Source organism: Alnus glutinosa, chromosome 1 (genome assembly GCF_958979055.1).
Source record: "Alnus glutinosa chromosome 1, dhAlnGlut1.1, whole genome shotgun sequence".
NCBI lineage: Eukaryota > Viridiplantae > Streptophyta > Magnoliopsida > Fagales > Betulaceae > Alnus > Alnus glutinosa.
The window spans coordinates 37,292,378-37,319,553 of record NC_084886.1 but is presented as its reverse complement, the minus strand read 5'-3'; the positions used below and the strand labels follow the sequence as shown (position 1 = coordinate 37,319,553).

Here is a 27,176-nt window from a genome sequence, read left to right as displayed (position 1 = left end):
TATATATCTGATGTGGGACCAGCCAACTTATGAGGATGATTTTCTGCCTTAATTAATTTATTTCCCGCATTCATAGTTTATTTCCAGCCTTATTAAAATAAGGTACTTAGAATATATTTGATGTTTCCTTAATAGGATGTGATATTGGTTCCTATTTAAAGCCTTCTCTAGAACAGAGTCGGGCAGTCAATAAAATTATATTTTACAACAGTATTCATTTGAGATGAGACTTCTCAAAACAATGGTGTGACTCCATTGCGGTTCTTTTTCTGCGTGAAATTATTGATTGTTAATCTCTCTTCCTATTGGCTTGTGTCTATCAAAAGCAAAGTTCCAGTTCTATTCTCACTGTGGAGCCACGCTGCGTCAAATGTCTTCTGTATACATATACTAATTACTTTAAGAACAGCATTCCCAATCAGCCAAACCATAAAAACATAACCAAAACTCCAAAACCCCCCTTCTTCCATTCACTGATTCTCTCTCCAATGAATAAAGCAAGAAAACAAATAAATCCTTTCTACAAACTAATTCTTCCACATAATACACTATTTCAAAAAGTAATATTTCTTTTGATTTTAGAAACAAGAAAAACTTCTAAAATGGTAATAAAAAAAACAAAAAAACAAAACTAACCTGTTGGATGACGTCTACAGAACCATGTTCTGATTCCAATCTTCCACAAAATACACTATCGGGAAAAGTAATCTTTTTTTTTTTTTTTTTAATTTCAGAAACAAGAAAAACTTCAAAAATGGTAAAAAAAAAAAAAAAAAAAAAAAAACTAAACTAGGGGCATTCTGGACGATGTCTACATGTTCTGATTCCAATCTTCCACACAAAACACTATTTAAAAAAGTAATCTTTTTTATTTCAGAAACATGAAAAACTTCTACCAAAAAAAAAAAAAAAAAAACCAAAACCAAAACTAACCTGGCAGAGGCACTTTGGACGACGTCTATAGCAGGAAACAGAGGTTCTGATTCACATTCATGCAAACTCAATTCCATATCTGCTTGTGTTCACAATAATGTTTAGAAATTCTCCACACAATATCTTCTGCTTGTACTTCTCTCTAACCTTTAATGTTTTGCTGGAATTTTGCTTTCTTTGTGGTTAAGATTGAAGAGGAAGCCAGAACAGAGTATAAGCCAGTAGGAGCAGTAGGCCAGTGTATAAAATTCTCCTTCCCGCGTTGTTGAAAAGTAACACTCCCGCTACCCTCCTTAACGATGTCAAACAGCAAGGAAATGGCCAGTTGAGTTTCATTTTTTTTCTTGGTTTAAAACGTCACTGTTTGTTCTAGTGAAAGCCTGAGTCAATCCTAGCCATTCATCAAATTACAGCACCTGTGCTGTACTTTTAAAGTACAGCACAGAAGCCGGATCCCTTGAGTATGTATAGACCTTTTGATGTTAATGGACAATGTGATATGATAAAGTGGTATATGTATGTAAAATAGAACATCTGTGCAAGTTGTGAAATAAATGAACCTATGTTTCAATTAATGCTTTGGTGTTATCTTTACAGTTTTTAGTTCAATTAAGTTTTTTCTTTTTTAAAAAAGTATATGGTATTTTCACTAGGTTGTCATGAGGTAATAGTAGCATAATCACGTGAATAAATATGAATATTTCATTTATGGCGGGGTGATATACCTAGGGGAGGGCGCTTGATCTCCTCTCATTGTATGAGGGACAATTGTCCACCCCTCCATTAGTGAAAGACAACCCCTTAATTTTTTTTTGCTTTTACTATTTATTTTGTTTTTTAATTTTTAGATAAAAAACTATAACTTTAAGAGATAACTTTTTGTGTGTATAACTTTTTGTATTAAATCTATTTTGAGAGATAACTTATCCATAAATATTTAAATTACTTTTTATAAAAAAAAAATGCATTTTTGTCCATATGGTTTAAGGTTTTAACAAATAGTTCACTAAGGTTGAAAAGTGAGTAATCACTACTTAGAGTAAACAAAAAAAAAAAAAAAAATGGTTTCTACCATCAGAGAAGCTGATAGAATCCGTTAACTTGACATGTCAAAACAAATCATATTGTGACACGTGTTGCTTACAATAAAAAATAAAAAAATATTGAAAAGAACATATATAAAAAGAAAAAAGAAAATGAAGTTGTACCACATCCTCTGAGCATATTTTGGTGTGGCCGAACCACCCTCTCAACACCTCCAAATAGCAAAACAAAATTGAGGGCTTGGTCAAGCCATCTACTTTGGCTAAAAGAGGGGTGGCCGAATCACCTCAAAAATGTGGCGGTGGTTCGCCCACCCTCAAATAGCTTGCCGAGGGACTGTCGAAGCCAACGGAGGGAGGTGGCTAAACCACTCCTATAACCTTAGGGGTGGCTTGACAACTCCCTCCTTTATATATGTATATATATATAACAGATATCACAATATGATTAGTGTTGGTACGTCAAGTTAATGGATTCTATCAACTTTTTTAACGGTAGTGACTTTTTTTTCTTTTTTATTTTTTTTAAACTTTAAGGATTGGTTAATCACTTTTTAAACCTCAAAAAATTATTTATCAAAACTTGGAGGACCAAAAATGCAATTTTTTATACCACAACAAACCGCACGAATTCCCCCGTTGTTTATTACTCCATTTTGTAAGTGTAAAGCAGCGGAGAGAGTGCCCGCCAAAGCAAACCCAATTCTCTCTCTCTCTCTCTCTCTCTCTCTCTCACCTTCCAAGATGAGTACCATGAAATTTTGCCGTGAATGGTCAGTACCCATTACCATCACTATCATCATCGTCATACATAGATACATAGATGCTTACATTCGCATTTGTTCACAGAGCATTTGTTTATCATGCTTCTATTTTACTAAAAAGGGTTTAATTTTTTCCGAACAAAATATAATTTTTTTTTCTTTAATTTTCTTAAATGTTTCAGCAACAACATTCTGTACCCTAAGGAAGATAAGGATCAGAAGATCCTCCTCTACGCGTGCCGCAACTGCGATCACCAGGTCCTCTCTTGCTCTCACTTATTTTTTTTTTTTTAAATTAATTTTTATAAATCAAACCCTAACCCTAAACTTGATTTTCGGTTTCATAAATTGTTCTTATACATGGTTTATTCGATACGATTTTTTGATTCACTGCTAGACCCATTACAAAACCCTAATTTTACTTCTCTGATTGCTTTTTTTTTTTTTTGGGTTTAGTTTTTGTTAGTGACTAGGGTTACAGACCCTAATGTTATTCTTAGATTTTTGGGAAAATCAGCACTATCGTGTCGCAATGATTCTGGGGTCCTTGTTGCTTAAATTTATTTTCTAAAGGTTAACATGCCGTGTTAATTCTCAGTTTTGTTTACGTAGTTACAAATTTGAATGAACCCATATTTAATGTTTATAATACATAGACATTTTGGCCGTATTCCGAACTCTAGTTGAGCTTAATTTTTACTTTCTAGATCTTAGTTTTGCTATCATTCTGTGCTCTGATCACTGCCGGTCGACTAAATTAACATGTTCACTGCAATGGAACTGTAATTATTAGGGATAGAAAACATTTTATGGTTGCATTTCCTTTTGAAAATTCATATGTTTTGGTTCATTAGTAATGAAATAGGTAAGAGCACTGATTTGGATCATAATGTTAAGGGAGTCAGTTTGCATAGACTGATTTTACTATAGGATCTGTGATTTCCAATAGAAGATTTGATCTTCCTCCTTTTATGTGTTCATTATGTATCTAACACGATGCAGGAGGTTGCTGATAACAACTGTGTATATAGAAATGAGATACATCACTCTGTTGGAGAGCGCACTCAAGTATTACAGGATGTGGCTGCGGATCCAACTCTTCCTCGCACGAAATCCGTTCGATGTACTCAATGCAACCATGGAGAAGCTGTCTTCTTCCAGGTTAGGTTCCTATCCTATTTAATTTGCTGTGGATATTGCTGCTAGTAACAAAACAATTCCTGACACTGCTGCTTTGGGTTGCTATCGTGGCTAGAATGAAATGATTTGTAATAATTAATGGAATTAGTTAATTAAATTGAAATATTTAGTTTTTTAATTGAAGAGGAGGGTGTGAAGAACTTTGGAACTAAAGGGTATTAAAAGCAATTGTATCAGCTTGGGATTAAGCTTAATGGGCCTCATCCATTCCCCTCGTTCTTCAAATTGCTTTGGAAAAAAGTTAAAATTGTAAAGCAATTGTAGACTTGTCATATGGGATCACATTCCAAAGATAAAATGCATATATTGACTCCTCAATGTATGGTTGTAATCTTTTAATTTTTCCTACAAAATTTAACTTGCAAAACCAAAGAGAACCATAGAGTATATTTGTTAATAAAATATGATGGAGCACTTGATGGAGCATCAGTGAAATGATTACGATGATGTCGTAGGAAATCATGGCTCAAATTCTTGGAGCCTTGTAATTTATTAATAATTTTATCTCATTGAGATGCAAAGTTCTAAATGGGTGAGAGTATTCTTAAGCAAAATGCATGTACTCAGTATGATTTTAAAAAGTAGTAGTAGTTGAGGTTACATTTAAATTACATAGAAAGCGTAATGTAGCTGCTGATTTATGGCTTATGGCAGATGATAAAGCATGCAGATCTGTTTTTTTGTGTGCAAAACATGAGTGACTAGTAAGAGGGATGCCAGGGGTACTACAAGTTCCCTTACAAACTGACGTGGTAGTCCATAATTAGTGAAATGATTAAGCAAAAAATCTGACTTGTGAATTTAATTAGTTAGTGACTGACTTGTTAACAATACACTTTTAATCATCTCAGCAATTATGGACTGTCACGTCAGTTTGTTAGGGGATTGTAGTAAAAGATGTACTACCCTAAACATTTTCTGACTAGTAAAGCAAGGGGTTCTCTTGAAATATAAGATATGCTGCCGAGATAAATTTAAGTGGTTTATTATAACATTTTCAAGTGCTTGCTTTGTGCAAACAACGTGAACTTACTGATTTCTGTTTAGTTATGGAAGATCAGTTTTCTGTCATTGTGTAATGGTGGAGACTAACAAAATTGGAAGAACTAAGCCTCTAGCATGAATGTCATCATCATTTTCACCTACATTTAGTTTCACATCCTTTCCATTTTTTACTATTTACTGACAGTTTTTTTTGTTAATGAGATACTTTAAATGATCTGCACTAAATCACTTTTTTGTTCTTCCACTTTAAGTCTGTATGTTTCTTAATTAAAAATCAATTTTGTAAGACTGGAATGTGCTAGAAGTTACAAGTAGTATGGGATTTTTTCGCGTGTCATATTCACCTTTTGGTTTAGCAGCTTCACAAAAGTCTCGCATGTGAGAAGTCATTATAATTATAATCAACTGATTATTCCTCTGGATGAACCAATCCTGTAGTACTGCTTTGCAGTTAAATGTTGTTTTGGGGCAATGAATGGCATAGTTTATTAGAGCCGTAAATGAACCAAGTTGTTCATGAACCGCTTGTGATCAGCTCCACAGGTTTGTCAAGAGGCTTGGTTAGGGAATTGAGAATAAAAATTCTGCACAATATGATGAGTGAATTTTGTTAGTTCCTACACATTCACATATGCTCACGTATTCAAAAGTGAAGCAATCCCTTAGTTTAGTTTATGATAAGTGAATTTTTGAACTGCTTCCAATTTTGTAAATTTTTTGAAAATATGTGCAGGCAACTGCTAGAGGGGAGGAGGGAATGACACTGTTTTTCGTCTGCTGCAACCCAAACTGTGGCCATCGGTGGAGAGATTGAGAATCAAACCAAGTTCTGATGCAATCTTATGTGCTATTCTTCAATAGCTTTGAAATTGTTGACTTTTGTGATAATAGAATTTCATATGGAGTTTAGAGACTTTCGTTACTGATCCATGGACAATCATGTTAACCCCCGTTTTTTTTTTTTCCTGAGTAAGATAACTTTAACATTAGAAGAAAAAAAAACTACAATAGGAGGGGGTGGGGGACTCTAATAAACAGTCCCAAACAATCATTATATTGCAAGAAATTAAAACTAAAATAAAAATGGGAAATGGATCTAAATAGTTCCGGTCCCATAATTTCTTGACCAAAAAGCTGAGGAGGGCGTTTAGATGGTGGTATGTGTCCACTGACAATGGTTGTGTTGAGACGGTTGATGAAGATCACATTTACCTTTTTCACATCTTTGGATAACAGAGCATACTTTGTTATGGTTCTAGACAAAAGGGAGAACCATTTGTGTTATTAAGGAGGTGAGAATGCCTCTCGGAGGGAGTTGGATCTAGACAACATTGGAGGAGGCTATGCGTTGGTCATATGCATCAATTGAGATGGTGATCCGTGGGCCTCACGCTAGAGGATAGGCTAAACAGTGGGCAGCATGTAGTGTATTGGGGGCTGGGAGGCTAGTGGTGGGGTGTATGTATGGTGGTAGAAAGGCAAAGGGAGGGGATAGTAGGTGGTAGATGAGGGGAAGGGAGGGCGGGAGAAGTTGGATTTGATGCCGGGGGGCTGGGGGGGGGGGGGGGGGGGGGGGGTGTGTCGGGGGAGGGGTGGGTTGTGCATGGGCCAAGTGTCGGTGGAGGGATGGCAGGCAGCACGTGGTGGTTCAGGGGGCAGGGAGACCGGGAGAGGAGTGCATGCATGGCGGAGGAGAAAGGGCAGCAGTAAATCTAGCTTTCAATCCCTCACAAAAAAGAGAATAAAAGAAAAACAGAAAAAGAGGGGGGGTGGGGGAGTGCTCGTTTGTTGTTACAATTCTGAATTCTGTTACTTGCAACTCATTTACATTCATGTTGACTTGGCATTTTCTTGACTTTTTAACCAATGAGAAGTGAGAACCTGTGCATTCTTTTACGGATCGAGGCTGAGAAGCCAAAGCTTTAGCAGCCTAGTTGCACAAATTTTCCACACTGAGTTTTTATGTAGTACACTTAATTTTCAGCAAGACTAGTCTTGTCTTGATTATGATGGTTGCCCCCATTTTTCCGATCATTTTGGAAGGCAGAAACAAGGTTCCAGTTTCGTAAAATCTAGTGTCTCAGCCAAAACTAGTTTTCTAATAAGGTAACATAAAAGCAACAAAAGGAATATAAAGTCTTACTAGATATGCGAGTTTATGTTGGAAAAGACTCGGTATTTAGAGTAAGAATTGGTGTGTTTGGTAAAGAGTTTTGTTGCGAAGTTTTTTATTTGAATAGAAATGAAAAGTGATTGATATGATATAAATATGAAATGAGATTTGAATTTTTTGCGCGAGAAAAGTTAAAAAGTGAAAAACCTTATTTGATAATAATTTTTTTTTTTGGAGAAATAAAAACAAAAACAAAAACAAAAATGTTTGCCAAGCGATGCCAGTACTCTAAAATTCGCCCTAGTACGCTTTCATCAGGCCCAATAGTATAGTATGCATACGTAGGACAAAACACAGAGAGAGAGAGAGAGAGAGAGAGAGAGAGAGAGAGAGAGAGAGAAAGAGGAAAAATGACAAGAATGACATTGCCTCTCTGCCTTGGTTGTTATTAATGATAGTATGGAGAGTGTCTATACATGAATGAATTTTTCTGGTTGGAAAAAATCCACAGCAACTGGCTAATTCCCTGAGACATTTATCTCCTCTAAAAAGAATTCCCAAAAGAATAACCAATTCCCAAAATTGGACCAAAGGTACAGTGAAAAAAACCCTTTAGATACATAAGAATCAATATCTACAGAAAGAAAAGGGAGAATTCCCAGACGTGCTTCTCTACACAACTCTACGAGGGGCTACAAAGACAATGTCCGCGTGAACCAGTCTGATAGGCGTTCTATTTTCTCTGACATTTTCGCATTTTTCCCAAAGAATGATTCGGCATTTGACAGCATGACTCTGATATCATGCTTCAGTGCCTCCAAACCTCGATAGTAGTTGTTCTCTAATCTTGACTGGATCACTTCAAGAGACAACGGAACAGGAAACCTGTAAAAATTTCAAAAAAAAAAAAAAAATCCAAATACCTTTTCAAATTTCTTGCTTTAACTCGTGGAAAAAAAAAAGAAAAAGGAACATTATCCTAGTTGATGCTGTGGTTAACTTCTTTAACATCAGCAACGTACAAAACAAATTAAATAAAGATATACCTGTTCGTAAAATATGACTTATCTGAAACACTGTTCAATTTTTCAACCCCATAACGATCCTGAAATGTTCACAACAAATTAAGTAAAATGGAAATCCATAGTCAACCTTTATAAGATTTTTTTTTATTTTTTATTTTTTTTTGTCTAAATACCTGGGGTTTGTTGCCTGAATGCTCTAACTTGGCAAAAGCAGACAGCAGCTTATTTCTGATCTCATCATCAATATGAGGCTGCTCCCATTGAGTATCAGTATTAAAGAGCTCCCAAGGACTATGATTGTGCGTTTCACTGGGCTCACTCTTGTATTGAATAGCGTACCTCTCCCATGGACTGTCGGGAAATTCTTCCGATTTGGCCTTTACAGACACAATCCGACCATCCCACCAACTACCATCTTCTTCACCTTCATTTTTCCACCAGACCCTGCATCTATCCCTAGATGTCCAATTTTTCTGCATAGCGGCATCAAACCGAGTTCGTTCAACAAGGAAGTCCGGAAAGCCAGTCACTTCAGGCAGAGTCAATTTGAAGGATTTACGGAACACACTGGAAGTTGGATCTACAAATTGAAGTGTCATTTTACAGCAGCTATCCCCAGACCCTGCAAGTGAGGAATACTCAAGGCCTTCAACTTTACAAAATTCCACAGCTCTTATGTTTCCCTTAATTGATGCCCAAGGACCCACTTCTCTTGGAGAAAAACAATTAATATACTCCTGATGACCCTGAGAAACAGAGATGACCATGTAAATAACTGATTAGCAACCCTACAGCACCAAAACGCTTAAAAAAAAGGAGGAGAAGAAGAAGAAGAAGAATGAAGGAATGAGTGAATGAATAACAGTCGGCCAACAACAAATCATGTCTTGTGTCTTAACAGCTAACCTGTCTCAAATATACAACTTCATCCCCCTGCTGGGGAATATATCGGGAGCCCTCCTCATGTGTTGACAACAGTAACCACGATCCTTTTCTACCTGAGTGATGTGACTTCATTCTACCTATTGGACTTCTGTCACGCCTATAATTAGTGCTCCTCCTGTTTCTAGTAGACCTTATCCTTGAATTTGATCCCCATTTTTCACAAGGGAGTTGACATCTCTCTGTGGAACTATTATGGGTATTTCTCAATGTATACCCCGATTCATGTCCTTGCTCCGACTCGAGACTATCACCAACAGTATCTGAATCACATGTAGATGCCTTCAGCCCCATGGACCTTGTCCTACGAGCCCCATCAATAAAGCCTTCTTGAGAGTCCAGCCCCGCAATTAGACTGTGGTTGCTTGCATTTGATGTGCTTTCTCCCATGCCACCACTATCTTCTAAATTAGCCCTACTCCTATGTGATTTCGACCTCTTGTAAACAGCAGTATACATTTTGTTTGTATTTGAATGCAACTCTTGTGAATCATGTACAATGGACAACGATTTATTATCAATCTGAGTGTACGATCCTTGTGCTTCATCTCCATGATCTGTATTGATTCTACTGGTTCCATCATCCACAGGTGCATTTGGATCCTGTACCTTGCCTGAAGGGCTTTCATGCCTACCATTGTTTTGTACTGAAAATCTCATTTCCTGCTTGGGAGGACTTTCTGGATCCCTTAAAGTCCTTGTTGACCTTATCCTTAACTTTGTTGAGATGGGTGAAACTATGTCATTTTGTTCAGGATGCTGATCAGTCCCATTTTTGTACTGCAAATAAGAGGTAGTGGTTTCCTGAGAAACCATGTGAACTGATTTGGGTGACTCACAATTAAAATCCTCAGAGGTACTGCCAACAATATCTTTACTATTCGCTAGTGGCACACCATCCATAGTATCCCCATTATTTTGCATTTCTAAAGAAGGGGATATCATCTCACAATCCTTCTGAGATCTTATGTGTCCATCAACATAATTCTGTTTTTCATCATGATCAACAAGAAATACACGAGATCTGGCATATGCATCTGATGACGTGGCTTCCCCAAATCTCAGACGCTTGGATGTACGAGCCTTGACCCCTCCCCATCTAATTTGCCCATTATTGTAACTTTCAGACAGGTCTAAATGATCTTCAACCTTGTCTAATCTCCTTCCCCCTTTTCTTTCAACAGAGGCGCAGTTTGCATCAGAAGAACAATACCCTGGATCCTGAGAGCTTTTATGATCCCTGTTTTCTTCAATGGCCTCCTGGGGAGCCATAGATGATGAGCCCACCAACTCAGCCTGGTAGTTACTTTTATGTAATGTGCTCCCTGGAAGCACAAGCTTATTTGAATCCCGAATAGGCAATTTGAGGACCAATCTCTTCCTGTTTCCACCGTTGATAAGAGATTCAGGTGGTTCATAAAGTTCAACAACATCCTCAGACTCATCCAGGGACACCTCTTTCCCTTTTGAATGCTTGATTTGCTCAGTTTGCAAAGATCTATCAGATTCGTCACTCTCGATAACTGAATCTTGCAGTGAGGATTCACTTTCTGACAAATTTTCAGAGCCATCTTCATCTTCACCATCTGTAGACGTTCCTGTGATTTTTGAAAACAAATTAAGCGCATTGCGTGCAGCAGCTCTTTGGGGTCGCAAAGACTTTGATTTGGAAGATTTCCTCTTTGAAGCTTTTCGGCCATTTCTTGATTTCCTAGTTCGGTTACATTTGAGTGAGTTCCCATCACACTCATCCAGATTCCTCCTTTTAATACGCCTCCCAGAAGAAGTCACGATCTCAACCTGAAAGAGGGGAAATTCAATTCAAGCAGACAAACAAGAAGCCTGAAGTAAAACTTACTTCTACCTTCCAAAGAAATAAACTTACTTCTGCCTTCGGCTTTTTCCTCTTTGATCTACGAAGGCCATCCATTTGAGCATCCTCAGCCTCACTGTCTTCTGCACTGCACTCTGGATCACCAGAGGAAATAGAGCTTAAACTTCCTCGTTCTCCTCCAGTAGAATAATCTTCAGTAACGTTGTACTCTGAATCAGTATCATCACTTTGCACTTCATTTTCTGGTTCCCAATCCATGGCATCTACAAACTCTGGCAATGGTTCGATCAACATATCCAAGTCTGCCAAAGGCAGCATTTGGTAGTCCGGATCTACATTGAAATCAGGCCCAACAGCAAGTCTCAAAGAAGAAGAATGCCATTCTTTACCCAGAGCTCCTAACCTTCTTTGCTGGTATGCAGTCTGATAGGGATCTGGGTATGGTATCATGTCTAGCATTTCAATCACAAAACAAGTACTTGAGATTATTAAGTCATAACTGAGAAATAATTCCATAAAGAAACTCAAATTAAGGTTATTGTATATAGAGTGAACCTGAGCCACAAAGGAGATCTTCCATATTCCGTCGGTATGGTGGAAGCTGAGTTTCCTGAATAAATGTTTTCATGCTTTAGAATTAAGGAGGCTTGATAAGAACATAACACATCAAAATGTAACAGTAAACCAGCAGTTAAATTGTTAAGATCTATATATTTGATAAGTTGTAGTAAGTTTCCTAATCCATGTATCAAGGAAGAAGAAAGCACTAGCACCCAAGTGCCAAATCCTATGTCATAAGCCCTTCTTATGTATAAACACCCTCCCTCTCTCTCTAGTAACCGAGAGAACAAAGAGTAGGATCCGTCTTGGGTTCAATTTTATATTCCAAAGACGAAAGAATACATAATCGAAGGCTGGTTTGGTTCCAAACACTATTATAACAACCCTCTCTCAGACACACATACCAAGAATCTATCTAGCAGGCACAGGGTGAACGTATCAGCACGATCAAGAACCAAAAAAAAAAATTTCAAGGGCATGTAGAACCAAAAATTGCACTTGATTCAAGCAGTCCATTCAGCTAAGAAAACTGCTAGCAAACAATATACAGCAAGCATAGCCAATACTGCGTCACTTCCTAAAGAAGTACAGCACCACCATTAGCATGTCATTTTTTCCCCTTGGGCAACAGAGTTTGCATGTCTAGTAAAAAAAAACCATAATGTAAATATGGAGAAACTAAGTAAGAGATCACCTATGACCAAAATTGCCAATAATGAACTAACCTGGTCAAGTGCATTGCCATGGCTATCATAAATAAGGGGGCGATAATCACCCAGGAAGAACTGTTAAACAAGAGCGCACAAAATAAGCACCACAAAGAGCGGCAAAAACCTTTTCTTATTTTTTAAGATAAGGGTTGGAAAAAGGGAGTGGCGGGTTGCTTACAAAATACATTAGTACCTGATCATATTTGGCATCCATTTGGGACTCGCCCTGGCCTGTGTTTAATATATACAGTTGACCAACATCATCTGAAAGTATAATTGATGTCCCATCCCTTACAAAAGATAAAGAAATTTCATCAGCAAGAAAAATCAACTTGAATTTTACAAGAAAAATAAAATAAAATTGTATATCATGTCTACTAATATTATTTTCCAGAAAACTAGTATCGTAACAGATTCCATCTCAGCAACATTGCAGAATATAATGTCAAAAATGTTTCACCGAATAAGAATAACATAACATTGGGATGCATTTAATCAAGGCCCATATCTTATGAAATAATAATAATCCAATAAGCTCTTTCTCGGTTCAATTCTTTTGAGTTGCAAGCACTACATCGACCCATGGAAATGCCTTAACCCAACCGGTTGGGCTGGTAAGAAATATCACTGTCACACTGCCTAACTAGGGCCGTAATTTTTTTTTTTTTAATATGTAATTCAATCTCATTAAAGAAGTATACAAAAAAGATCCCTTAGTTAGGGAGAAAAGAACATGTCTAAAATTCTGAAAAACTGGAGAAGCGATGACTATTGTACACCGCTATAGAATCACACAATACTTTGACTGAATAATTCAGTTTCTCTCTTACTCATCTAGTGAGCGTGTATTAAAGTATAAATAGAGTTTAAAAGATTACAAGATATCTATGACTACCATGATTTACACGATAAAGCTTATCCCTAGTATTCAGGTACTTAGGTTTAGGATGTAGCCTCACTTCCTTTCCTTGCCTTTTAGTTGAGTAAGGATAGTTAGATAAGAATCACTAACCTAGATAGTATTCTAATTACATTGAACCTTATCAACTGGATAATCTATTAAGAGTTCTACTAGGACTCTTTGAGTTGTTGATTGACTTCAGAGTTGTAATGTGTGTTAATACCCTCCCGCAAGTTCAATGGGGGTGAACACACGTTGAGCTTGGAAGAAAGTAGATGAAACCGTTTAGAGACTAGAGGCTTGGTCGGCACATCTGCTAGTTGATCAGAACTCAGAATGAAGAGAATTTCTAATGACTTGGCAGCAACTAGTTACATGCTTTGTTCTTGCATGAAAAATAGGATTGACAGGTAAGTAGGTGGCCCCTATGTTATCACACCACAGTTTCGGTGGATAATGAAGTTGTAGGCTGAGATCCTGTAGAAGGGATTTGATCCATAGTAGTTCAGCGGCAGTATTGGCAACAGATTTATATTCAGCTTCTGTGGATGACCAAGAGACTGGATTGTTTTCTCGAACCCCAAGAGATTAAATTGGAGCCAAGAAAAACGCAATAAGCTCCTGTAGAGCGGCGGCCATCAGGACAACCTGCCCAATTTGCATCTGAAAAAGCTTGAAGAGTATTCGAAGAAGTCTTCTGTAGCAATAGCCCATGAGTGATGGTATGCTTGAGATACAGTAGGATCGTCTTGATAGCTTGCCAATGAAGCTTTCTTAGTCGATGCATGAATTAACAAACACGGTTGACAGAAAATGCCAAGTCTAGACGAGTAAGGGACAAGTATTGGAGTGATCCAACCATGCTTCAATATAAAGAAGGATCCTCCATAGGATCACCCGTAAATGCGGACAAAACCGATGATGTGGACATGGGAGTAGTTCCTGGTTTAGCAGACTCCATGTTGGTTTTGTGTAATAGGTCCCGAATATATCGTTGTTGAGAGAACAAGGTACCATCTTTTACAGGAAGAACTTCAACGCCAAGGAAGTAATGGAAAGTGCCCAAGTCTTTTATAGCAAAGTCAAGGCTGAGAAGCTGTAATAACTCATCAAAAGCACTTGGAACAGAGGACACTATGATAATATCATCCACGTAGATGAGGAGATACATAGTAACAGCAGGAGTGGCATAGATGAATAATGAAGTATCTGCTTTGGAGCCACGGAATCCAATATGGATTAGCTTGTCAAATTGGACTGAATAATAACGAAGCAAGAGACAGAGAATTTTATGTGGTTCGGTCTATGACTTATGTCCACAGGGTAAAGCCCAAAGGGCTACATTGTGCTCATTAACTTTTTTTTGTCTACAATACAAAAGTCTCTATTTATAGGGTTTAGGGTAAATACTAATATGATAACCAAATCCCCATGATTTGATTACAATTAACCCGTAAATAGAGAATATTACAATATTAACCAAATAAGGAAAATACAGAAAATATAATATATTTTCCATATATTCTAACATCCCCCCTCAACCTCAAGATGGAAGATTTTGAAATCTTGAGTTTGATTCTTCTTCTTTCTCTGAACGGGAACTACTCCCCCTAAAAACCTTGAACGGGAATACTCCCCCTAAAAATCTGGAATCACCAATCAAAACCGGATCATATCCAGAATCACCGATTGGAATCAGCTACTACCCAGAACCTGAAAACTTGGAATCACTAATCAGAATCGGATCATACCCAGAACCTGAAAACCTGGAATCACCGATAGGAATCAGATCACACCCAGAATCACTGATAGGAATCGGCTACTACCAGAATCGGCCGCTCACATAGAATCGGCCGCACCAAAAGGGGCTTCCTCATTCGAAACCGGTCCACGTCAACGGATTTCACAACCGTGAAATGAAACCGGATTCCACGCTCACCGTGAAATGACACAACACCAAGGGACCGCATGAACCGGCCGACCACACAGAAGAGAGGAGCGCCCACCAGAAACCCACTCTCTAATCACCCAAATTACGGCTTCCTACCTTCTTTTCTTTTCTTTTTTTTCTTTTTTTTTTTTAATTTATTTTAAATCTTGGAGAAAGCACCGCACCACACGAAGCCATAGCAAAACACACTGCACCACGCCGCACCAGAATAACACCAACACGCTGAACCACAAATAAGATTGCACCGAACCACACCAATCTGCCACTCCAGAATCGAGATCAAAACTACGAGAGAAGACCACTCCAGAAATTCACGAGAAATCCACGCGACCAGAAATTCACCCCACCGAACCAGAATCACGCGAGTGTTTCCACTGATTCGCCGTCTAAATAGAACCGCACAGAAGAACACCAGAACCGTACCACGCACCAACAGCCCAGGACCACCGAAACTCAACCATAGTGAACCTCACCAAAATCCTGAAACGAGAACCAGATTGAGCGCCAACACTCGAATCACCGAGCACAACCCAAAACCACGATCTACAGACCAAGGAATGGATAACACGCACCACGGTTATACCCAGAACACCCAACAATCTCCTACAGTACCACAGAAAAGCTCATTTTTACCTAAATCGGAGAATCGGGCAACCAGAACACCACAGAAGTATCACACAGTACCGCATCAATCAAAACATCCACCCACATAACACACTCCACAGGATCACACCCCAAAAGATTTCTCAATGAACGTGTACAACTCGCCTTACAGGACCAGAACCACGCTGGATTTTCCAAGCCACGCCAATACCCACTAGTATCACGCTCCAAGCACGCCGAACAGGACCAATAGCCCAGTCCCAACTCCACAGAAACTGTCGAAGAGCAGTTTTAGAACCCACCGGAAATCACCCTAGAACAGAACCTCCCAGAAACTCCGAGAGACTACTAATAGAACCTCCGAGAAACACCCAGAAACAAAATCTCCGAGAAACACCCGAGAGACTGCCAAGAAACCAAAAAGAGGAGGTGGTCAAGAACTTCACGTCGGGTTCACCAGAAACGGCTGAGAATTCCACAGAAACAGCCGACTTGCTGCTACCCACTAAGACGAGAAAACCAAGCCCTAGGGGTTTCCTTTTAAAGAAAGAGTTGGTGAAGGTCCCCAAACATCCGAATCAAGTAATTCCAAAGGATTACAAATACTAGTAGTTGAAAGAGAAAACGGCAACTGATACCCCTTGGCCTGAGGACAGGCTTTGCAGGGTTGGAGTGCCTTTTTATTTGAAATTGGAAGCTGAAACTTGGATAGAACAAGGTTGACAATCCAAAGGGCTGGATTTCCCAGTCGTTTGTGCCAACATTGTGAAAAGGTTCTCTCACCAAGTGCTTGAGGAGTGAATGGATGCACATGTGGAGGAAAGAGTTGACAGAGGCTGTTTTTAAGCTGACCTTGGTGGATTGGAATCCCGGCCTTGCAATCCTTGATAACAAAATAAGAGGGATAAAATTCAAAGAAAACAGAATTATCAAAGGCAAATTGACATACTGAAAGGAGATTTCGGCATATATTTGAAACATGAAGTAGCAATTTAAGAAGAAATTTATGAGATAGAGAAATAGTTGCAGAACCAGAATGTTTAATAGACAAACCTTTACCGTTGCCTATGCAAATCTGATCTTGTCCATTGTACTCCTCGGAAGAAAGGTTCAGATTCTGAATGTCATTGGCTAGGTGATGAGTGGCACCGGTATCCGGATACCAATTCTCCTCAGAAGGCAGAGATGGAGAGGAGTAATAAGCTTGAGGAGGAGAAGCAACCAAGACTGGATCCGAATGTTGGTAGCACCAAAGAGCAGTACGGCCAATCTTTCCACAAAGTTGGTATATAGGTCGGGAGGGAGCTGCTGCTTGATCTTGCTAGAAATAGGTGCTTCTGCCACGGTCGCCAGTTGACAGTCCTCTACCACGATAGAAGGAGCGACCACGTCCACGGGGCATAGGAGTTTGAGCAGAAAAATTAGCTACTGGCAGGGAAGGCTCGGTGGGGGAAAGATGATGCTCAATCCTCATCTCGTGAGCAAGGAGATGACCATACAATTCATCCAAGGAAAGAGGGTCCAACCGAGTAGTGACAGGTGACAAACGGATCATACTTGGATCCAAGTCCAGCAAGGAGATAAGAGGCACTCTCAAAATCGTTGAGATGTTGGCCGGCAGCAACAAGATTGTCACACAGATTTAAAAGACTGATAATATCAATAATGGAAGAACCACCTTTCTTGACGGTGGCAAGCTGATAGTGAATCTAAAGAACTTTGGAACGTGCTTGAGAAGCAAACATCGTGACTAATGTTGTCCAGAGTTTGTGAGACGTGGGACAGCCAATAGCGTGAACTACGAGTGGCTCGGTGAGCGTGGAGATCAGCACACTTAGGATCATCTGGTCCCGTTGACACCAGGCAAGATACTCCGGATTTGCCATGGTTGCAGGTGCACCTTTAGCAGTACTTGTATTCATGATGGTTTAGGCTGGAGGTTGAGAGGTACCATCCAGAAACCGAATGCATCTTGAGTTCTCCAGCTAGTGAAGTTGGTGGGAGAGCTTAATATTCAGGTTGTGGTTCATATTCGGAACAATGAAGACCACATTTGAAGCGGAAGGATTGGAAGGGTGGATTTGCGTGGAACGGGTGGGGGAAGAGGCAGTGGATCCAGACATGTTGACGAGTGAAAAACAAAGGAAGGGAGAAGACATTAGTCTATGAAGGCTCTGATACCATATAGAATCACACAATACTTTGACTGAATAATTCAATTTCTCTCTTACTCATCTAGTGAGCATGTATTGAAGTATAAATAGAGTTTACAAGATTACAAGATATCTATGACTACCATGATTTACATGATAAAGGTTATCCCTAGTATTCAGGTATAGCTAGATAAGAATCACTAACCTAGATAGTATTCTAATTACAATGAACCTTATCAACCGGATAATCTATTAAGAGTTCTACTAGGACTTTTGGAGTTGTTGATTAACTTCAAAATTGTAATGTGCGTTAATAACCGCCAACCAAGCATAAAGAGATTTGAACAAGACAATTTTAACTCTATCACCGATCTCTCACTCTTCGAAACTCCTCACATTTCGCTCTCCAAATGCACCACATTAAGCACAAAGGAGACAACCTCCAAACTTCTAAAATGCACCGACTTCCCAACTAACATCTCCAACTAGCCAACAACTCCACCACCCTTCTGGGCACCCACTCTACACTAAAAAGATGGAAGATCGCAACCCACAGTTCTCTAGCCACTTCATATTGGAGAAGAAGGTGATCAATAGTCTCACCGCTCCTTTTACACATACAACACCAATCCCGCACCTTGACACTGATGCAGCATAAGGCCGAAAGTAGTCTTGGTTTATTTTATTTATGCAGGTGTTTTAGTTTTCCTTTTCAATAATAAGGATTGGGTTTTTCCTTTTCCATTAGGATTAGGTTTTCCATTCCCAATTATGCATTTGTGTTTTAGTTTTCTTTTTTCAATTAGGATTTGTTTAGTTTTTTTCCTTTTCCTTGTGTATCTTAGTCTATATAAGGGATACACACACTCAATGGAACAATTTAATACTAATTCCAGAAATAACTAAGATTGTTCTAATAGCGTATGATAGTAGCAAAAGTTAAGAATGGAAGACTAAAAAGGGAACCCAGGAAGAGAGAAAATAACGATTAGGGAAGAGAAAGACCCCAGTCGCCCCAAAGAAGCAAACAGAGAATAACTCTAAAGAATAAAATATTATTGATACTAAAAAACTGAATTATTCCATTGAACGTGTATCCCTTATATAGACTAGGATACACTCTTAATTTAACAAGGAAAAGAAAAAAAACTAAAACACATGCATAATTGGAAAAGGAAAAAACCCAATCCTTATTGAAACGGAAAACTAAAACACATGCATAAATAAAATAAACCAACACTAATGTCCATCTTCTCTTGCATCAGACGTGTCTCTTTTTCAAGTTATCCGAAGTTAAGATCTTAGGTAACACCGACATCCACACAAAGAACACAACTTCCAAGGAGCCCTACTCTCTAAATGTTCTTCCAAGTAAAAGAAGGGGGGTGGGGGGCAACTTGAGTACAAAGCTCATGGTGGAAGGATCTCACCTCGAACTTCTGCCTTTTTAACCTCACCACCTCTTTGCATTAGGAAAAGGTACAAAAGATCAAAGAACAAAGCAACCAAATCCACCTCCCAATCATGCACAAATAAAAATATTCCATTGAAGGTTGCCATTAAGGAGTTGTACATGATCCACCACCAACGCCTCCTTACAACAGAAAATTCTTAACAAAACCGAAAAAGAGGCCATCAGAGGATGACCTACATACCACAAATCATGTCAATAACCCATCTTAGATCCTTCTCCCACCTCATATTTGATAAATCTAAAAAATACTCCCCATCCCTTCCTAACATTTTGCAATAACCCCACCCCGAAAGGACCAACAACCTCCTTAGAGGCTTAGAGCACCAACATCCCTTCATGCTATCATATTTCTCAAGAGAACTCGGTTAAATTGAATCAGATTTCTCACCCCCAATCCACTATAGCAAACTAGAGAACAAGTTTTAGACCAACTAACTAGATGGAATATAAACTTGTCACCAACTCCATCCCACAGAAAATCCCTATGAAGTTTCTCAATTCAATTGGCAACTCCTACGAGAATAGGAAAAAGAGAGATAAGCGGGCAAAAATTGGAGAGTATGCTTAAATCAGAGCCAACCTACTACCCTTAGATAAATAGTCTCTTCCAACCTACCAAACGATGTTCCATTTTTTCAAGAATGCCATCCCATATGGACTTAACCTTATGCCCCAAAGGAAGACACAACACTTTGTAGGCAAAGAGGACACCCTACAATCAAGGATACAAGCCAAACCCCCAATATTATCCACCACACCAACAGGTACTAACTCCGATTTAGCTAAGTTAATCTTCAACCCTAAGACAAACTCAAAACATAAGAAAAGACAACGCAAATGATAGAAATAGTTCAATTTGCCTCACAATAGATCAAGGTATCGTCTACAAACAAGAGATGGTATACTAGGATCTTGACCCCATCGAAAAACCTGATAAGAGCCTCCTATCCATTGAGGCAAACAACATTCTACTCAAAGCCTTCTTGACCACCACAAATAGCGGAGGAGATAAAGAGTCCCCTTGTCTCATGCCGCGAGAACTATTAAAGAATCCAGATAGAGAACCATTAATCAACACCGAGAAATGCACCGTAGATATATAGTGAGCTATCCAATCTCTCACCTTCTCCCCAAAGCCACACCTTCTCAAAGGATACAACAGAAAATCCAAATTAACACAATTAGAAGCCTTTTCTAGATCCAATTTACAAAGCACACCAGGTCCCCTTGATCTAATTCAACTATCAAGAAATTCATTAGCTACAAAAATCGAATCTAAAATTTGTCTCCCCCTTATGAACGCATTCTAAGAACTGGAAATAACTTTCTCTAACACTATCTTCAACCTGTTAGCTGTTGTCACCCTCTTTTAACCAAAGCACTCTCAAATTTTGTCTCCAAATCATCTCCTCCAATTACATAGCCCTCTTCAGATCACGAATAACTTTATTTGTCCTCAACTTCTCTTCATCACATAAAGCTCTCTCCTCCTCTAAGCCATTAAGAACATGGAATTCATCCAAAAGAATCCTTTCATGGGTCTCCACATTACCAAACACCTATTCGCTCTAGACTCTTAAATTAGTTTTCAATGCCTTGAGTTTAAGAGCCAAAATGAAGCTCAGGGAGCCTTGAAAATGATAAGAAGTCCACCACTCTGTCTCACCCTGTTCACAAACCCTTCAGCCTTTAACCGCATGTTTTCAGCTTCTCCAACCCCTCCTCACCCCACCTGTACAACAATGGAACCTCCCATCCCTTGAGGATGTGAAGAACTCGGTCCCCTCTGTCTTACGAACCAACTACTCCATCGTGGACATCAACCAAGCAACACTCACCTTACCCAGCAACACTATATGGGAAATCCTTCAGCTCCATTTGCCCAAACGAAGAAGAGACCCCCCCTTCTACTACTGAGAGCTCAAAAGTTTTAGCTTCAACAAAAACCAGCTCAAGAAACCCATCGCATGTGACCAATATCAAAAGAGCAAGCATAGAAGAAAGAAACTATCGACACGCGCCGATGAGAGAGAAAAAAAGGTTCTTAGTCAAATTAATGTCTTTTAACAAAGAGGAAAATTGGCTACACACATATGGCAAAACGAAAAGGCATCCTAGGATAGAACCAGAAAAGATGGTCATCAAGAGGTGTACCAGCTATTGATATCATACAGAAACTAACCACAATCCAAAAAATATTTTCCCTGTTTTCTTAGCTGAATCATATCTTTGTAGATCTCATGATTAAATTGACACATTCTTTTTTACCACAAAAAACTAAGGAGTATTTTGTTTTTTGATGAATAATTCAGATCTTATTGAGAAAAAAAATGTTAAACCCTCGTATATGAAAAGTATACAATAGGGACTCAACCCTATGAACTGCTACAATGTAAAAAGCTAATCAAATCAACCAAATTTGTAGAGAACAAAGTTAGGAAAATTTACAAGAACCCAACCAAAAGAGATCTCAAAAAAGAAGATTTTAGAAATAGCACATTTGTCTCACTATCCTCGAAAATATGACTATTCATTTCTCTCCAAATGCTCTACATTAAAAGGGTAGGAATAACTTTCCAGATATCCTCTTTGGGATGTCCCCTCCCTTGTACTATCCAGCAAAAAACTGAGTATTTCGACATGAGCAAAACAAGAAGCTCACAAAAAGTCAATCTAAGAAACCAAAATATTTCGTGAGTGGTGAGGGACATATCACGACATGCCATAGGCTTCTCTAGCTCCTATCTCTGTCCTACTTTTAGTTTATCTCAATTTTGTAACCAATTTTGCTCTAAAAACTCCATTTCCCTAATCTTGTTCCTGCATTTACATGACTTCTCTAAATTCCAACTTAGACTATTCCAATAACTTCCTCTGTCAAGATTCAAAACCTGAGCCACAGGCTACACTATTCACAAATCACAGCCCCAAGAGCAACCTCTCATCATTGGTTTTCTTGCCTTCCTTTAGACCAAGCAATACTACTTTCTCTACAACGTTAGAAAACATGGCTGCTCAAAATTGCTTAAACTCAGAAAAGAACACATGACATAAGACTTTAGTGAGAATTTTCCAGATTGAATATCATTAGTTCTGGCATTACTTAAAGAAAAACTATGGATGCTATAGTTCCAAACAAATAAGCATTGGGAGTTGATCTATGTAACAGGCTAAGAAACCAGTGTAGGAAAACTTAAGAACACCCTCACTAGAAGGGAAAAAAATTATCGACTAGTATGTCAAAGCTTTAGATTTTGAAAGAAAATGCCAACTGATAATTGACCTCTAATGCAAAATAGAATCAAGATCTGCAAGTCAATATGAGTGAAGAATCTATAAATGGCAACAGGTACTTCTAGGCATGAGTTAAGACTAAGATCACATTCAATTATGAAACATCTAGTCATGTAATAATACAAAGTGCGGACAATATTAATGACATTCCAGAAAGCAAAATATCACAGGGGAGGCGTAAACATTCAAAGAATGGAATTCCCTTCAAAGTTGATTTTAATGGAGACCAAAACAAATTGTAGTGTTAATGGCAGGAATACGTTCTACTCCAAGCATTTGTCATCATTCACTTACGGTGAAAACTTCCCATCTACCAGCTTGAATCGGGAAATGTCGTATATCCGTATAGGCGTACCTTCCCATATCTAAAATCACAAAATATAAGATCATTCCGTAAACAAAGAAAGTTATAAGAAACTTTGAGAATAAAGAAACTAGAAACTTACATCCCACACTATGGTCTTTCCATCATAACCAGCACTCATAGCTATCCGCGGATTGAAGGGATGAACATCCAGAACATATGTCTATCAAAAACAAGTTGGCAGTCAGAAATATAATTCTGTATCACCTGGTAAGTTTCTTGAATAAAGGAATCCATCTTAACGCATCCTCAAACAAAAAAGCAGAGCATAAGCCATCAGTAGATAATGAGGTCTAATGACAGCAGTGGGAAGCTTGCTGGTTTGAAAGATCATCAGATTAAACCACTTACAGATTCAGTATGACCTGTCAAAGAATGTACTATGCTACCATCGGAAGCATTCCAAACACATATTCTGCAATCTGCGTCACAAAAAATAAAAAAAAATCATATGGCTAAAATATAACTTATGCCTCCATAGAAAAGAAACAAAAGAGTATAATGCTGCTCACTCTTAGTTCCTAAAAATCAGTCAAACATAAATTTTTTACTTTCATATTACATGTGAGACGTGCACGTGAACAGACTGAAGATGTAATACACAAATGCATGAGGTAATGCTTTATTTCAAGCTGCAAAGAAGGGGGAAAAAAAAGAAGAGAATAATAATAAAAATTTAAATTAGATCAGCAAAGAACCATTAGATGAAAGTGGTGGCTTCAACCTGTTATTATTAGAAAATCAAACAGATTTTTCTTTTTCATTTTTATAAGTAAATCAATCTTATTAAAAGTGCGCAACTTAGTACACAGAAAGTATACAAGAGAAACCTCCTATTGCGTATTTATCACCTGCCATCTGACTCCTCCAATACCAAGAGTGTTAGAAAATTGAGACGATTGATCAATCAAGAACCTGATACTCAAAATTATTCTTGGAGGAAACAAGCATGAACTGGACTCCCCCAGTTTTGAAAGCGCATAGAAGGTCCTTCAATATGACATGCTAAACGCTGCATGTCATATGCTGAACCTAGATTTGCTAGCCTATTCAAACTGCCACAGCTACCACTTAACAGGTCAAGCAGGTAACCTGCTAATCCAGTGAAAAGGAATAATTATAAAATTAATCCTCTACAACTACCATTGTGAACTTATAGCCTCTCCTAAAACACTTCCATCAAGGGTTAATCCCTCCCCACAACTACCTTAAATTTGAGGAGATAAACAGGGAAGGAGAGGAACAGGGACACTCTAGTGTTTACGAGGAATGCACAATTAGCCAATCAATAATGACCCATCCAGACAATGATGAACACGAAATTCCTATTCTCCTTAAAGAGCATGATCCTGTTAATTGTCACATCAATCTACTCCAAAGCCCAAGCAGCCTAGAGATTGAAGAAGCCATAATTAACACAAGCATGAACTCTTTTCCTGAATACCATACAAACCACTTGGGACGTGTATTGTCAATGCACTCAATTTGAGTTGATGTGAACAATAATCACCCATTCAAGCAAGTGCCAGCAACACATTCTGGAAATTGAAAGAATTAAATTAGAAAAGCAGTGAGCAAAGTTACCCATGATAGCAGCGAGGACAAAGCGATTGTCTAGGCTCCAAACAATCATATTAACACCACGAGGAGTTGGAAGCATTCTCTGACGAGGACCCCCTCGTGGAGGTTGAGGAGGCATCGGCGGAGGTGGAACTTTGAGATGATAAGCTCTTGTCCAACGGCCAGCTTTCCCCTGAACAATGTCATATAAATACAATTTTCTATCTGAAAATCACATAAGGCAAATCTTTTACCCAAAGTGAACTGACCAAATTTAACTTCAAAGTTGGGAAGTCAATTATGATACATGTTAACTCACAACAATCTTTTAGAAGAAAAGAAAGAAAAAAAGAAAAGAAAAGAAAAGAAAAGGGCTACAAGAACTAGAAAGTCAATCAATCATCGGTGAGGGCTTACATGTGATCTACGCGATCTGGGAATCCAAATAATTGCACTGCCATCACGAGAACAGGTAACTATGTTGTCGTGAGTGAACCTGGAAACATATGGATAACGTGTGTTCTTTTTAAATCGCTAATATTAAATGAAAAAATATGCAATAACATTTAACCCTAAAATACAATATCTAAATAGGCAGCTGAATAAAGAACACAAATAAAGAGAAGGATAGGCCACATAACATGCTGCTTTTAACTCCCCAACCCCAACCCCTGAAGAAAAAACAGAGAAACAAAGAAACACACCAGAAATTCCTAAATTTTGGAACATTCTCTTCCTTCGAGGTGTCAGCAGAAGTAAATTTAGGTGCTACAGCACATCCACTGCAATGTAAGAGTAACATATTTCAGCATGAAAAAGCTTGTTAATGATGGTTTGCAATATACCAAGCCAAACTAACCTAAACTGCACATAATTGACATCATTCTCATGGCCAGATAACACATCTATCTCATGATTTGGTTGGCCTGAGTCATCTGCATTTGGTTTACAAGCGTTCCACACCTGCAAGCATATAGTTCTTTATATTAAAAAAAGTTTCATATCTTTAGATGAACTTCAGTCTGAAAAATAATGCAGTAAAGTAAAAGCTGCAGAAAACACTGACAATAACTTAAAAGAAAAAAGTGAAACAGGAAAAATAATAAGCAGAAGATGCATAAATACAGGATAATCCAGAGTAGATATGTTTGATGTACCCTTGCAAGAGTGTCAGAGCTACCAGTGACAAAGACAGTTCCATTAGCATTAAATGCACAACAGAAAATTTGGTGGCCCTGTCGAACAGTACTTGAGGATGGACCATTGTTTTTTCCTGCAGCCAATCAGTTATGCCAGAATAACTTTTTTACATCAATGAATCAGTCAGTCAATCACATGGGCACTTGAAAAAGCAACTAACCAGCTACAGAATCTGAAGGCCTTGGAATATATATCCTTGGACTCAACTGGGAATACCTAGCATCCCATATCCTACATGTTCCATCATCAGATGACCTGCACAGAATAAGGATACACAGCAAGATATATTAGATTTTTTTTCTTCAAAAAAAAAAAGACAGAAGAATGTACAAAAAAAAAACACTCTTTTTTTTTTATAAGTAAGAAGATTTTATTAAAAAAAGCGTAAAGCGCCCTAAGTACACAGGAAGTATACAGAGGAACAACCCAGCTAGCCCACAAAAACAAAGAAAGCCAAAAGACAAAGAAAAGCCCCAAAAACCCAAATAAACAAAGATAAGCCCCCAACAAACACCCAAGAAGCAAAAGAGACTCAATGTTTGCCAAAATGATTGATTGGTTCATAGTAGAAGATATTATAATCACATAATAAAACAACACTTCCGAACTTCAATAAGCACAAAGAGTAAAGGACTAGATATGTCCTGGTTTTTAAAAAATATTAAATTTCAAATGGCAGATGAAAAATCATAAATGAGTTGCACTGATGCCAAGGCTGTATGCACCAAAGTTTATAATACTAAAATTTAACAAACAAACACAACGAGAGGAAGAGTAGCATAGAAAGAACACAAGTAAATTTTTTAATAATAACTTCGGACAGAAGGGGTTTTCAGATGCTATCCCACAAAACCAGAAAAAAGGTCATTACCCAGTGCTGCTCCCACTTAAAAGGAGCCTGGGGGAGGTGCTTGGGTATGGTCCTATCCTTTCAGCATTTTCTGCATAGTGTGGTCACTCTCAAGACTTGAATCCACACACTTGCGCGTGTTAAAGTATTAATTAAAATTATTAAAATCATCATTTCCTATCAACTTAAAATTTTGAGATAATTAGTGATTTAATTTAGTATCAAAGCAAATGTCTCGAGTTCAAAACTTGTCTCTACAGGTTACCCCAATTTTAATTAAATATTCTATGTGTTGAGCCTCACTTATTAAGGGGGATTTGATTACACGTGTGAGGGGAAGTGTTAAAAAATTCATTAAATTATTAAATTCACAATTTCCTATCATCTTAAGCTTTTGGGAAAATTGGTTTAACATTGCATCGCAGCCCATGGCTTTAATAGTGTACCAAACAATAGCCCATTTTGAGAAAAAAAAAAAAATGAATATGCTAGCAAATGATCAAGGGAATGGAAGGAGAAAAAAAAAAAAAACACAAATATAACTAATAGTATAATACTCATATTTTTCCTATATATTAAAAGGCCTGAAAACCACTTTTTGTGAATCTATATCTAATCCCAAAAGGGGACATCGACTTGTAGCACTCAATAGCAACAGCTGTAATATTCTCTGCATTGTAACTGTTATGATCCAGT

General features: G+C 38.2%; 2 protein-coding genes across 3 annotated transcripts in view; one reads left to right on the top strand and one right to left on the bottom strand.

The window, feature by feature from the left end:
• Positions 1–2,608: 2,608 nt before the first annotated feature.
• Positions 2,609–5,873, top strand: LOC133858845 (DNA-directed RNA polymerases II, IV and V subunit 9A). The gene is made up of 4 exons (XM_062294301.1): positions 2,609–2,749; positions 2,923–2,998; positions 3,743–3,901; positions 5,679–5,873. The coding sequence occupies exons 1-4, from the start codon at positions 2,721–2,723 to the stop codon at positions 5,757–5,759; spliced, it is 345 nt and encodes a 114-aa protein (XP_062150285.1). The 5' UTR covers positions 2,609–2,720; the 3' UTR covers positions 5,760–5,873.
• A 1,575-nt stretch (positions 5,874–7,448) lies between these two features.
• The window catches only part of LOC133879922 (uncharacterized), a 33,258-nt gene continuing 13,530 nt past the window's right edge, over positions 7,449–27,176 (bottom strand). For both annotated transcript variants that reach the window (XM_062318739.1, XM_062318747.1), the window contains exons 9-25: positions 25,791–25,885; positions 25,588–25,703; positions 25,290–25,393; positions 25,135–25,212; positions 24,848–24,926; positions 24,455–24,623; positions 23,222–23,292; positions 22,953–23,033; positions 22,801–22,871; positions 12,324–12,420; positions 12,146–12,205; positions 11,415–11,469; positions 10,911–11,311; positions 8,990–10,825; positions 8,257–8,829; positions 8,105–8,163; positions 7,449–7,943 (exon numbers count right to left, since the gene is read on the bottom strand). In XM_062318739.1, coding sequence (XP_062174723.1) covers positions 7,751–7,943; positions 8,105–8,163; positions 8,257–8,829; positions 8,990–10,825; positions 10,911–11,311; positions 11,415–11,469; positions 12,146–12,205; positions 12,324–12,420; positions 22,801–22,871; positions 22,953–23,033; positions 23,222–23,292; positions 24,455–24,623; positions 24,848–24,926; positions 25,135–25,212; positions 25,290–25,393; positions 25,588–25,703; positions 25,791–25,885 — 4,138 coding nt within the window. In that variant the 3' untranslated portion in view covers positions 7,449–7,750. The remainder of the gene's footprint in view (positions 7,944–8,104; positions 8,164–8,256; positions 8,830–8,989; positions 10,826–10,910; positions 11,312–11,414; positions 11,470–12,145; positions 12,206–12,323; positions 12,421–22,800; positions 22,872–22,952; positions 23,034–23,221; positions 23,293–24,454; positions 24,624–24,847; positions 24,927–25,134; positions 25,213–25,289; positions 25,394–25,587; positions 25,704–25,790; positions 25,886–27,176) is intronic.

What these genes read in the sequence shown, in the direction of transcription:
- LOC133858845 (XM_062294301.1), top strand. Translation starts at nt 2,721, where the DNA reads ATGAGTACCATGAAATTTTGCCGTGAATG. An exon ending in ATGAAATTTTGCCGTGAATG is followed by an intron (nt 2,750 to 2,922) that starts GTCAGTACCCAT and finishes TAAATGTTTCAG; the next exon opens with CAACAACATTCTGTACCCTA. An exon ending in GCCGCAACTGCGATCACCAG is followed by an intron (nt 2,999 to 3,742) that starts GTCCTCTCTTGC and finishes AACACGATGCAG; the next exon opens with GAGGTTGCTGATAACAACTG.